The following is a 14,926-nucleotide window of genomic DNA, read 5'->3' on the forward strand; positions in this document are numbered from 1 at the left end:
TTATTTAACAATGTGAAACTAATATTAGTTGTCTTCTTAACTAACTTTGCTTATTAGTGAATAGGGAGAATTTTTCTGAACATGGATTTTATGCGAGGGAAAACATCATAAAAAATTACTGCCTAGTCTTTGGGCTAATTAAAAAGAGGAAGCTGTAAAATTTTAATTTTTTTATAGTTTTCAGCATTGATTATTTTTTAGGTAAATATGTACAATGTATAGAGCTTCAATATTTGGCTTAGGACATAAAATTCCAAATTATTCCTATTTCAAATAAAATATTTCTCACATAAGTTTAACTGTTTTTTGAATGATAGGATTATACATTTAGATTTTAAAAAGTGGTTGCTTTAAAATGAATTTTTAACAGAAAAAGAGTCTCTGGTGTTTGCCAGTGTATCACATATTTACTATAAAAAGACCTTAAAATATGTTCAGTAACTTTTGTGTTTTAAATAATGATTTTAAAACCAAATATGGGCTAGGTGTGGTGGCTCACGCCTGTAATTGCTGTATTTTGAAAGGCTGAGGTGGGAAGGTCACTTGAGACCAAGAGATCCAGACCAGGTTGGTCAACATAGCAAGACCCCATCTCTACAAAAAGTCAAAAAATTAGCTGGGCTTGGTGTCATATGCCTGTAGTACCAGCTACTCAGCACACTGAGGTGGGAGGATCCCCTGAGCCCAGGATTTCAAGGTTGTAGGTAGCTATGATCACACCCCTGTACTCCAGCCTAAGCAACAGAGGGAGACCCCTTTTCATTAAAAAAAAAAGAAAGAAAGAAAGAAATATATATATCTCACTTTCATTTCCTTTCAAATTACTACCGGTACTACATAGAACTATAGTATAATTAAAATCTTTGTAATTATTATATGTTGTGAAGGAAATTTCTTAAATAATAGGTATGCCCATCATTTCTCCTTGGTTCCTTGCTTTTAGTGGGGTTTGGTTTGGATTTTTACTGATATCCATAAGATTTCATCAGTAAAAATAAATTCATGGTAAAAATGTTGTATATGTATTTTAATTTTCACCTATTTCTATTACTTTTTGATCCTCCCTCTTTATACTTCTACAAATAGTCCCTGTATGTATGGTTCTATGTCTTATTCAGAACTGCATCCCCAGTGCCTATAGGTCAGGTCCTAACCCATTGTTCGATGGATGATTCTGGAAGTGTTAACATTATTCACATTGGACTACTTTGCTTATACCCATTGAGTCTCCAAGACTGAACAAAACATTATCAACAACTTGATAATGTTGTTGATACAAAACATTATCAACAACTTCCTCAGAGATCAGCTATGAAGTTGTTAGCAGCATCATGGAATCATAATGATACATTGTAATTACCAAGTGAATAGAGGTTTTTGACTATCCTTTGGTTTTCTTTTTCTAGATGTATTACATTGTAATCAGAGAATGTGGCCTATATGAGTTTAGTTTGTGACCTAAAAATACATTTGACTGTCACCAAGTTCTTATAGCTGTATGCTGTTAATGCTCACGTATATTTTTAATTATAGTGTGTACAGAATTCTATTACGTATCTATAGAATGAAGCTTGTGAATTATGGCTTATAAAATCTTACATGATAGCCCCTCACTTGACCTCTAGACTCATCTCCATTTGCAGTTTTTAGAAGGTCCTAATAATAAGACACATGACAATATTATTTTGTTAAATTAATTTACAGAAGCCATACTTAATTAACATAATTCATATAGGTTGAATCCACACAGAGTATGATAAGGATTCTTGGACTGTCTGCAACCTTACCGAACTACCTCGATGTTGCTACATTTTTACATGTTAATCCGTATATTGGACTTTTCTACTTTGATGGCCGTTTTCGACCAGTACCTCTTGGACAGACATTTTTGGGGATTAAAAGTGCAAATAAGGTAAATATTAATTTTAATAATTATACTTACACTTTCAAAAATATTTTTGCTGACATAAATACTTGTTTGGGATTAGAGACTCCAAAGACCATTTTGGTCTTACAAATTAACAAATGTAACATCCTGGACAAAATCAAGCACATATTTCCTCAACTATTTGTAGTAGAGAAAGTCCTCCTGCAGAAAGTTGTTTGTAGTAGTTTGCATTGCTATTTTCAATGTGTATTTTGTATTCTCAGCTGTTATAAGTTTCAAAAAGCTATTTTGATATGATTAAAGGTCATTGTAAAATAATACAAGCTTTAATTAAGCCAGTAATGTTTATATATATATATATTGATATAATATTCATTTAAAATAAATAATAATACCTTATATGCAGTTGAAACATAATTTCATGGTAGCAACCATGAGAGAAGTGGTCTGTTTAACTTATACTATTTTATAATCACCTTAGTAATTATGTATATACATGCCATTTCTAAAATTCTATATAGTGCTTTAAAAAGTTTATCTAATTGCTTAAATAGCACTACCATGCACCATTTACATTACTAGGGTGCCTATTATAGACTTATTTTATAATATAAAGGAAAACTTTGCTTAAAATTTAAACATGTATCATTCTGTTCAACAGCACATTTTGCTGTAAAAGAAATAGCTTTAGGAGAATATTCACAATCATTTTGACCTATTTACTAAAACAGAACAAGATAGAATTCAGCCTTGGTCTTTAATATATTACATTACTTGTCTAAAAACAATTTCATTAGTAAAATAGGGCCATTTTATTATTCATTATTATAAATAAAATATTCAGCTAAATATATCAGAAGTAACTGTTACTACAACAGTTAATATGCTCTAACCACATAGCATAAAAGTAAGATATCTTTAGAATTATAGGGAGTCATTTCAGATTTATGCACAAAAGTATAGTTCATGATATGGTAATAGTAATGAATATTTTAACCTTCATTAATTGTTTCAAGTGCTTTTCCATAATACTTGCTGCTTATTTTTTCATTTATGGCTTAATATATATTTGATTATTTATTTTAGTGTGGCATTAGGATAAATGTAGAATTATGTCTTTATAGCTTTAGAATGCTTTCAGCATTACAATTTAAATGATAGCAGATGGTTATCACAGAGAGATATAAAGAGAAGAAAATTGTTTCAGATGCTTGTCAGCCATCTTAAACTTTATTTTCTCTCAGTTGTGTCGTACAAATTGGTAAATCACTTAATGCTAATTAAATTCTAAGTATTTTCACCACAATATGTTACCATTATAACGATGAAAAGAATGATGATAAACTGTCATAATTATTTTGAAGATTTAGAAATTTGTCAAAATTTAGAAAAAATTTATATATTTTGTATACTGTAAATAGTAACATATTACTATATACTTATTATAGATGTTTGTCTTATTAAAATGTATTAGTTTACACTCAGTAGAAATATACAGTTGTTAACCATTAAGCCTTTCCCCAGGGTGTTATTTAATATGTTTTATAACCAGTTGTTAATTTGTCATTTCATGTAAAAAGATATGCTTGCATATTTTTCAGAGTTTTATTCAGAAACTCGTGATATGCAGTCATTTTGAAAGAATATGGGGAAAAGGTATTAGTGATATGTCTAACTTGAAATAGAGGATTTGGCCAGAAAATCCAAAGTACACTGAACAAATTATTGAGATTTTTTGTGTGTGTGAGGTGGGAATTATTTTTTAAATCATTAGTAGGGTGTTAATTATACCATGATTATTTCATTTTACTTAGCCATTATATATCATAACAGTTCCAAAATTTTAAACTGTAAACTTTACCTTATTGGAAGAAAAAATCCAAATCATAGTCATTGCAGATATACACAATGCTTTTCATCCTCTCCAAACTATTATTAATTAATGTAGAGTAGTAGAAAAAATATAGGCTGGGTCACATGCCTTCACCTTTGGGTTAGTCACCTTACATTTCTGGGCATTAATGGGGAAAATGATACCCTTTCTTAATTCATACATTTTATGTTTTATTTCCAGCTAATCTGAACAATGTTTCTGTAGAAGAACAACAGCCCTTTTTATATATCACAGAAATAATGTTTCTTCAGGTTTAATATCTGTGTGCCATTTGAAATTCTACTTATATTATGCTCCTAACTTTGAGAATGATACGGGGAAGGATTATGGTTTATAGAATGAAATAGAAAAAAAAAAAAAAAAAACAGCCTAAAGAATGGGCTTTTCTGGGGAAAAGAGAACTAGTATATTATCCTTAGCCTTTTAAAAACATGCCACTCTTAGAAAGTTAGTACTCTGACACTATAGTTGGAGGTATTTTGTTTGTATTTTTTAACTGTATTGTGTATGTTTCTTATGGGTTGTTGTATGTTAGATAGATTGTAATTGACAAAGTTTTATGTGTAGCTAGAAAGTTTGTAATTGTTTCATTTTGATATTTTTCATGTTTTTAAAACTTAAAGATGCAGCAATTGAATAACATGGATGAAATATGTTATGAAAGTGTTTTGAAGCAAGTAAAGGCTGGACACCAGGTATGCCTAATTTATTTTATTCTGTTTATAGAGTGCTTAATGATAAAAGTTATTAATTTCTGGGCTCTTCATAAGAAATTTTTCTTGCATTCTGAAATAATGTCTCAGAGGTTTTATTTCTTAATAATTGTTTTAGCCCAAGTGCTAAGTCATAAAAATATTCATAGATAATATTATCATCCCAATATTGCAGTGATGCCATTTTATTTGTCGTTTTTATTAAATATTGAATGAAAAAAAGCATTTTACCCTTTACATTTCTATTTCTTTCAATCTTTAAAAAAATACCAACCTTCTCTCATACCTTCAACATTTTAATTTGTATTTTTCTTATAGAATATAAAAATTTTAAATGTTATATTATTCTTACTGTCTTCATGAAGTATTTATTATCAACTGAAATATAATATATAATAAAGCTTTATTTTGTTTATGGTATTTAGGAAGTAAGTAGCTTTATTTTTAAACTCTTCATAGTTTAAAGTGGAGATTGTTAAATGAAATAATGGAGTGATAATTGCTTATATAAAATTATTCATTGCCCAATTGTTTATGGTTCTTTGGATAACTTTATTTTATTATGGGATTTTTTTTTAATAGTGTTAGGCTTTAATGACATGTGAAGTGTTTTCCTGGCCCTTTGGTTTTCAAATTTTTTAAATGGAGGTAGAATCCTTGTTTCCCAGACTCAATATGATTTGCAGCCCCAATATATAAAACAAAAGGTAAATTGGACTTGAATGTGTGGAACACTGCCTACTAAGCATCCTTGAGGCATTTTATCTCTTTTTAGGAAACAGTTTTAAAATCAGATTTCTAACTGATTTCAAGAGAATATGCTTTATTTTAAGAATAACTTGTAGAAAAATCATGAGTATTTTAAATTATGGAATAATGATAGTGGCTGTCTTTTCCTAGTTATTAATAAATGCCTGAAACTGATAAAATTATCTTACATTTATTATCTCATTGAATTCTCTCAGCAGCCTATAAGGCAGGTACTGTTATCTTCACTTGACAGATGAAAAAAATGAGGTTCTGTGCAAAATAAAGTAACATGTTCAGGTCATTCTACTAGTGCACTTTCAAATTCAAGCCATAGAAACTCTGCTGATGATAATACCATATCACTTTATTTGCATTTATTTTACATCAGTTTTCTCCTTTGATCCTCATTAAACTGGTTTGTGAGTTGTATTATATTCGTGTTTTTGTGAGGGGTGTAAAGTCTGTGTGTAGATTCATTTTTTCATTTGGATGTCCATTTGTTGAAAGACTTCACTTCTTCTTTGTCAAATATCAGCTGACTGTACTTACGTGGGTCTATTTCTGGGAGTTCTGTTCTGTTCCATTGATTTGTTTATTTATTCTTTCATCAATACCACCTTGCCTTGATTACTGCAGCTTTATGGTAAGTCTTGTAGTCAGTGTCTGTCCTCTGATTTCATTCTTCTCTTCCAATATTGTATTGGCTATTCTGTGTCTTCGTTTAATTTTGAAATGTGATTTAATAACATTTTAAATCAGAATTTTTAATTGTGGTGGCATTTCTTCTATTACAAGAGAACCTTTTCTAGTCTGTAAGTTTCATTATAAATGAATATGTACTGTTAAAGATTTTTTTTCTCTTTTTAAATAATGAAAATTAAAAATGTAAATACTTTGCTATAAAACATGTAGTAGATATTTTATCTTCTGACTCTAGTCAGGAAAACAGCTAACACTTCTTATAGAATCTTTTGTAATTGAACAGCCTTGCAACTACTATGAAAAAATTTAAGAAGCCACTAATAGTAATGTGTGTTTCCCCTAGAAATTAAAGTTATTGTTCATCTTTTTCCTTTTCTTTAAAAAAAAAATAAAACACAAGAGTCTCACTGTATTGTCCAGACTGCCCTGGAACTCCTAGGCTCAAGCAATCCCTTTGCCTCAGCCTCCCAAGTAGCAGTCATTTATTCTTCTAGCACACTTAGGACTTGATGGCTAATAAGTGAGTACTTGCTACATTACTATGGATAACAGTTAAGAAATAAAAGCAGTTTTTGCAAATTTTTTTGGTGAGATTGATAAATATATATATCAATGTATAAACATATACATAAACATATACAGTTATAAATTCTAACTAATCTAAGTAAATAGCTTAACAATGTTATTACTGCCAGTACTACAGCTATTTTGAGGCATTAGAAACTTGTGGGTCACTCGTCTTTTTAGGGTTATAGTCTTTGTCATGCTGTTTATAATTGTTCTTTAAATGTATTTATTATACTACTCTAGCTTTATTTGATATGATCTTACATTGTAAAATACTTCCTTTAAAAAATAAAATGTATTGCCGGGCGTGGTGGCTCACGCCTGTAATCCTAGCTCTCTGGGAGGCCGAGGCGGGCGGATTACTCGAGGTCAGGAGTTCGAAAGCAGCCTGAGCAAGAGCGAGACCCCGTCTCTACTATAAATAGAAAGAAATTAATTGGCTAACTAATATATATATATACATAAAATTAGCCGGGCATGGTGGTGCATGCCTGTAGTCCCAGCTACTTGGGAGGCTGAGGCAGAAGGATTGCTTGAGCCAGGAGATTGAGGTTGCTGTGAGCTAGGCTGATGCCATGGCACTCACTCTAGCCTAGGCAACAGAGCGAGACTCTGTCTCAAAAAAAAATAAATAAATAAAATGTATTATCTTTACATGTTGGGAAAAGTAGCAGTTGTATCTTCTATTGTAGTTGGCTAAAAATCCAAATAAATGCTGTAATCTTAGGGATTGTAGGAAAACTGCCCCATCTTTTTCTTCTGGCATAGTTCCCTCAATGTAATAAGAGCTAAGATGTCACCTTAGAAATGATGATTTATAAAGTGCAGGTGCTGGCTGTGAGTGTTTTAGTAAGTAGAGATGAGATATTATTGCCAGTTCTTTTATTTTTAGTGTAAATCCATTCATTGTGTTACTTTTCAAAGTCAAAGCTGATTGAGGGCAGGCTCTTATTGTAGTAAACTCTGTTAGTACAAGATGCTTGGAGGACTGGGCTCATAGCACCGTTGCCTAGTTTGCCTGACTTAAGTTTTACAGAAATACCTACATACTTCCTATATTTTTTTTAGTTATAAAACTAAATAACAATATTTAAAATTTTCTTCATAGTTTCTATTATTTTACCATTTTAATATTTTTGTTGTAATTTGTATACATTTCCCACTAGTCTTTCATCCATTTGCACGTGGCTTTTTTTTTTTTTTTTTTTGAGACAGAGTCTCACTTTGTTGTCCAGGCTAGAGTGAGTGCCATGGCGGCAGCCTAGCTCACAGCAACCTCAAACTCCTGGGCTCGAGTGATCCTTCTGCCTCAGCCTCCCGAGTAGCTGGGACTACAGGCATGTGCCACTATGCCCGGCTAATTTTTTATATATATATATCAGTTGGCCAATTAATTTCTTTCTGTTTATAGTAGAGACGGGGTCTCACTCTTGCTCAGGCTGGGTTTGAACTCCTGACCTTGAGCAATCCGCCCGCCTCGGCCTCCCAAGAGCTAGGATTACAGGTGTGAGCCACAGCGCCCGGCCTTGCACGTGGCTTTTAATTTTGCTCATTCAAACTTAATTTTAAATATTAGTTAGAATCCATTACTAAATTACAAATATACTGTATATACAGTTTTATATTCACTCTTTTCCTTAATGAATAATAAACATTTTTTAATGTTTCAACTTAGTCTTCACAATTTAAACATCTGCAAGAGAGAAAAAGGAATCTTTATTCAGGTTTTAATTTTCAGATACTATGTAAGTTTCTTTGGATTTTTAATCTTCCTAATTCTCTGACATAAACATGATTATTTCCTTTTGTTGAAGAAGGAAATGAACCAAAGGCATGTTAAGCAGCTTCCCAAGGTTATATAGCTAGGTAAAGGTGACACCAGGATTTAAATACATGTCTTTGTGTTGATAAACCCCATAATATCTTCAGAAGTTTACACTGTCCCTATGACATTAAGATGACATTGGCTGTTTCTCTGTTATTGGTTATTCTTCCATAATTAAGTGCTTTAAATGTTTGTAATATTCTATTATTAAAGATCGCACTGCGGCAGTGATTTTTTTTCTATTTAAAGATTTACTTAGGATAAATTTCCTAAAATGGATTTATAGCACACATGGCGACATTTTGTTGTCTTCTACATGACCCTATAATGTATTCCCAATGAGTTATAACATTTTGTTGTCATAGACCTGTATAGGATTTTATAAACATATGCTGTTTCTTGTGAATAGTATTATCAATGTAGTGTGATGTAACGTTATAATGTATGTTTGCCATTTTTAATATTTTTTTCATTCTTAAGGCATGTAAGATAGAGGTGTCATACCAGTAAAATTTTTTCTTAATTGACAATTGTTACTTCTAACTCTAACCTGCCATATTGTTCATGCTTTGGTTTGGGTGTGCACTTATTTTCCATTACAGGAGCCTGTTCTTCTCTGCAATTTTGTTTCATAGTGTGACACTATGGTCTTTTTGCTTCTGTAGTGCATTTATAAAATGTGATTTCAGTATGATTATTATATAGTCTAACTAATTGATACAGATTATGCCTAGAAACCTTGCACTAGTGACATTTTGGACAGGATAATTGTTTGGGGTGGGAGCTGTACTGTGCACTGTAAACTGTTTAGCAGCATCCGTGGTTTCTACCCAGTGGAAACCAACTAAAACTGTCTAGACATTAGCAAATGTTCCCTGGGAGCAATGTTCCCTTGGTTGTAAAGCATTGTTTGAGTTATCCCTCAGATATCTTACCTAGTAAACATATTTTTATCTAAATATTTGTAAAATTTGCCAATGATGAATATTAGGATATCATGTGAGAGAACCAAGCTATAAATTTATCTCAACTGGCCAGTATTCAAATTGAATACAATTTCTCATGGTTAAATATAAAATTCTACATTTAATCGCAAATAATAAATAACATTGGTACAAGTTAAAGGAGATCTATCTTGGATAAAATCTATTAATTGTAGTTGATCATAAATTCAACGTAAGTCAAATAAGTATTATATGCTTTTTAAAAATAATGAAATTGTGTCATTATCTGAGAGAAAAAAGTTCAAATCAAGGAAGATGAAAAATCCACTGTAATTGAGCTAATCATCAGGTACTGTGGTCATTCTGTGTCACATTTTGAGAAGAATGGAGGTTCAAGAGGAACTTATTAAGATTACGAGATACTTAGAAACTGTGTAATTTGTGTAATGGCTGAGAGAAACCAGAATATTAAGACTAGAGAAGAGAAAACCCAAACAGGATTTGAGGAAGGGTGATGGTATTAGAAAGGCTCTCATATGGAAAAGAGGGTATGTTCTATTGTACACAAAGGAATTTAGAACCAACAAGTGAAAATTGCAGAGAGCTAGATAGAAGGAACTATAATTATCCTACAATGAAATAGATTGCATTGCAAAGGAGTTACTCTTCGATTACTCATAGCTGGACAGTGCTTTGTCTGGAACATTGTAAAAGTGTCATCTATATTGGGAGAAATAATATCAAGAACCTATAATTTTTTGTTAATTTTCAATGTCCAGGTTTATGATAATTCTGCGCTGTTAGTAGTAACTGTAGTAACTGTAGTAATTTTCATTTTACTGTATTAAGGTGGTAAACTTTAATTTTTATCTCTTACTAAAATATTGAACTCAAAAATAAATAAATAAATAAATAAATAAATGCAATTAATATAAAAGAGACTGAATAAAGAAAGAATTTAAACAAATTTAACCCCTGGGCATGCCATAAAGCAAAAATAAAAGGAAAAAAACCACTGTTAATTACACTGCCCAGAGGTAACTTCTCTTGGTGTTTGTCCTTCCATTATTTTAATGCATTTTATTTCTCTAATTTCTTTTTTTCTGTTAATTCTATAATTTCTCTAATTTATTATATTTTCCCCATTCAAAAATATGATAGAATCATAAGTAGACACAATAGCATTAAAATGTAAATAAATGCACTGAATAAAGATGTTATATTTTAAATTTTTAATCAGCATGTTCTATGCAATGTTGTCCTTTTACATTTTGTGTTACGGTAGGACAGATCCTATCAAAAAGATTGGGTTATAGGAAAACACTGTTGGTTTTGTTCTTAGCACAGTGTCATGTGCATGGGAACTCTGGTATATTTGATTTGATTATGATGAAGTGCCTTGTCTTCAACGATTTAACATAGTAAGATAAGGATAATAGAAAGTATTAAATGCACTAGAGCTATGGCCCACTAGTTGAAATTTGCCTCTAGTGTTGCTAGTAGGACAAATTCCCAGTCTAGTGCCTTCAGATTTTAAGCACTAAGCTGGTAAAGCAATGGGTCTTATACATTAGTACGATCATCTCAAGTTAAGAGCCCTTTTGCAACATAATTCAAGAACAAAGGTCTTGCAACATAATTCAAGAACAAAGGTCTATCATTTTTATTTCTTTAAATTACCTATATTATATGTTTAACTTTGTAAAAGTTGCTCAAAACACAAATCTTTTTCTGTATGGGTCTTTTCAAAAGGCTTGCTTTAAGTGTTCTATATGCAAGTTGATCTGCCAAGTACTATTTGGCCTGTAAGATGAGTTAGCTTGCTAAGTGGCAGCTTCTGCAGAATGCCTTCATATTTGGTCCAGTACTGAAAATTGCAGTGTAGATACTTGGAAAGCAAAATTGTTGTACATTTTGATTTTGATCAGTATACCTATTTCAACAAGATTGACAATCCTTGATTTATTGCATTATACAAGAACTGCTACTTCATAGTAGTCATTGATTATTGAGACTCACATACAGGTTTGTTTTCAGGGACTTAGAACTCTTCACAGGATTATTTTTCCCTTTTTTATCTCCTTTAAGAGATAACCTTTACTAAGCTATAGTGTTATATCCTCTGATTTTATTAGAGGGTGAACAAAGAACTTCCCAGTAGAATAGTTTCTGAGTTGTGTTTTATTTCACTCATAATTGAAGTTGAAGATAATGTTATCCCAGTTACTGGCTGTCTTTATATAAAGTTCCAAATTGATAATTTTAAATAAATGAATTTATATGCATCTATCTGTCAAAAAATGAAAGATATCTAATTCAACAAACTTTTCAACTTGTCTAAAAAACTGGTAGCCAAATTAACTCTTCAGTTATATTATTCTGCCCATTTCTGATGACTAATAAGTCTAGCTATATGTGCTTTATTCTAAGAGACTCTTTTCTGTTTATTTTGTTATACATATAAATATAGTAAATTATTTGTGTATACTATATGTGTGTGTGTATGGAGAGAGGGAGAAATTTGCTTCTGAAATTCAGTTATGGTTAGAACTTACTGCACAGTAATACATTGGTATTAAGCAATCAAATACATATTCAATAAATGTACTCTTCTATGTTATTAAAGAAACATCAAGATATTTCTAGTGGGGCTATGTACTTAAAATTAACTCTATTTTGTTGCCTTTTAAATATATCTTAGTTACAGGAATAAGATATACAATGATAAGGAATATGTTCTAGTCCAAGAAAACACCACCTTGTGCTTACCCAACCCCACCAGTGAATATTCTTGGATTTGTTTATTTTCCTGCCTTCAGGTTGTTTAGTATCTTGGATTTTCTCCCTAGTTTGGTTTCCCTAAGTACTTTGGTTTTATCAGAGCATCTACTTTTTCAGATCATTATTAACAAGATTGAAATATGTGTCCCTTCAAAAAGGAACTATGACTCTCAGGCAACTAAACACTTTTTAGGCTAAAAATTAACCATTTTCTCTTAAATATAGAAATGAATTTATTTTGTTTCTCCTCATTTGGATTAAAGCAAATTTCATGTTCAAAAGCCATGCTGATATTCTCTGATCATACTATTCCATGGGTTTTAATATACCAATCATCTAAACTTACGTGCTCTTGTACTTAATAGATTTTATGTGCAACTTTGCCTTTAAAGTATTAAAAACAGTAGGAGGCAGTTGTGTTCCACTCAGGCATGTGTGATGACAGATGGAGAAAATCTTTTCATGTTGACTTTTCAACAGTCCTACTCTGCAAGACTTCAAGCTCTTCTTGGCTACTGGGAAATTAAAAGTTGGCGATTCAGCCTTTAATTTTGATCCATCTGCTCAAACTAATGAGACGTCTCATTTGTAAGCTTCTCTTTGTGTTACCAAATGCAAGTACAGCTTTATCATTCCTGTTAATAATTCCCCTCCTCCTGTGTAACTTGCAGAATGGGAAAATAATTGATGCCTTAACTCTGTTGAGATTTTTCTCGTTATATAAACTTTGTTATAGTGATAGAAAAAGAAATTAGAAACTTCCTCAGAGATTATGGCGTATTTATGAAGTTAACTTGTTCTTTCTTCATGTTGTGAAAAAAGTTAAATTCTTATCTAGTAGTTTCTAACTTAAAATATACCTCCAGTTTCAAGGAATAAAAGGCTTTGTGGCCTTAAAGAGAAAAAAAAGTCTTCTTCAACCTTGGATTAAAAGCTAAATATCATCCCAGCTACTTGGGAGGCTGAGGCAGTAGGATTGCTTGAACCCAGGAGTTTGAGGTTCCTGTAAGCTAGGCTGATGCCACGGCACTCTAGCCTGGGCAACAAAGTGAGACTGTGTCTCAAAAAATAAAATAATAATAAGATTAAAAAACAGCTAAATATCAGCCTTATTTAGATGTGTGTCTTGTTTCTTTTTTCTTCATTATTTGTAAGTTATTAGTAGATGTTTCTGTTTCTAATAAGAAACCAACTTTAAAAATTGACTCATGATTATAGATTAATTTATTACTATATGAAGGGAATTATTTTTGTTCCTTGGCATTCTTAGTATATATAAAAGTGATTATGTACGATCAAAACAAATTCCACCATGTTAACTTTAATAATGAAACTTTCCATTGGCCCTTTGGCTATAAAAGTTTTTCTTCTCCAGATATGTGTATCTCTGATTCTTGGTACCAATGTTTTTTGTCATATCAAATTTGTCTAGTATGACTTTTATTTGTGAATTATTTGAGTGCTGCTTTCTTTACCCTCCACCTCCCCAATTGAGACAAAATTGCAAAGGAATATAAAGCAAGATTCTTAAGAAGGAGACATTTTAATTATGAGCACAAAAATTATAATAAAAATATTTCTCCTTCATCTTTACCACTGAATATGGTACTACTAAAGAAATATCTCAGGTGTTTTTTAACTACAAAAAAAGTCTAAAGGAAGTCCATTTTTGAAAAAGCCAGCCCTCTCCCCAGCAAAAGGTCTGTTGAGTCTTCTATTAAATTAAAATTTCTTTTTTTTTTTTTTTTTGAGACAGTCTCATTTTGTTACCCAGGCTAGAATGAGTGCCATGGTGTTAGCCTAGCTCACAGCAACCTCAAACTCCTGTGCCCAAGCGATCCTACTGCTTCAGCCTCCCGAGTAGCTGGGACTACAGGCATGCACCACCATGCCCGGCTAATTTTTTCTATATATTTTTAGTAGGCCAATTAATTTCTTTCTATTTTAGTAGAGACGGGGGTCTCGCTCTTGCTCAGGCTGGTTTCCAACTCCTGACCTTGAGCGATCTGCCCGCCTCGGCCTCCCAGAGTGCTAGGATTACAGGCATGAGCCACCACGCCGGGCCATAAATTGAAATTTCTTTATCCTCCGTATTTCACAGGCAAAGAATAGCTTTTGGTACTGTTGAGTTATCTGTTTTACCTTTTAATTAGTATTACAAGTATTTGCTTAGAATTTTTTGGTCTTCCCTTTTATGTCTTTTACTAAAGACATAAAAATGTCTTTAATATATTTGTATAAATTAATACATTATATAAAAATAATAATTCATACTTTATGTCTTTCCCTTTCATTAATAGTGATCTTTTTATAGGGTGAGGAGGATAAGGCATTGAGGTTATGCATTTATCAATTTATCCATTCCTTTATTAATTTAACAGTAATCTATTAAAGATATTCTATGGGTGAGGTGCTTGGAATAAGTTGGAAGTGCATTAACTTTCCATTAGGTTCCAATTCCAGTTGGTTAGAAGATGACATCAACATTTAGTTAAAGTGAAGGCCAATAGAAAATATCATCATCATCAAGGAATTTGTGGTATAATATAATGAAAATTTATCAGAGAGGCTTTAATTATAATTATAAATTTATTAGTTAGATATTTTGTTTTTGTTTTCAAGACAGAGTCTCACTTTGTCACCCAGGTTGCAGTATAATGGGTTAAGCATAGCTCACCGTAATTTTGAACTCCCAGGCTCAAGTGGTATTTTTACCTCAGCCTCCCAAGTAGCTAGAACTACAGGCACAAGTCACCATGCTATTTTTATTGTTGTTGTTGTTAGAGATGAGGTCTCACTATGTTACCCAGGCTGTTCTCAAACTCCTGGCCTCAAGTGATCCTCTCACCTTGGCCTGCCTAA

The 14,926-nt window shown here is 31.8% G+C and overlaps 1 protein-coding gene across 4 annotated transcripts in view; it reads left to right on the plus strand.

The window, feature by feature from the left end:
• The window catches only part of ASCC3 (activating signal cointegrator 1 complex subunit 3), a 318,336-nt gene that overhangs the window by 121,269 nt on the left and 182,141 nt on the right, over positions 1-14,926 (plus strand). For all 4 annotated transcript variants that reach the window (XM_076003099.1, XM_012738813.3, XM_076003097.1 and 1 more), the window contains 2 exons: positions 1,736-1,912; positions 4,406-4,477. In XM_076003099.1, coding sequence (XP_075859214.1) covers positions 1,736-1,912; positions 4,406-4,477 — 249 coding nt within the window. The remainder of the gene's footprint in view (positions 1-1,735; positions 1,913-4,405; positions 4,478-14,926) is intronic.

Source organism: Microcebus murinus, chromosome 5 (assembly GCF_040939455.1).
Source record: "Microcebus murinus isolate Inina chromosome 5, M.murinus_Inina_mat1.0, whole genome shotgun sequence".
NCBI lineage: Eukaryota > Metazoa > Chordata > Mammalia > Primates > Cheirogaleidae > Microcebus > Microcebus murinus.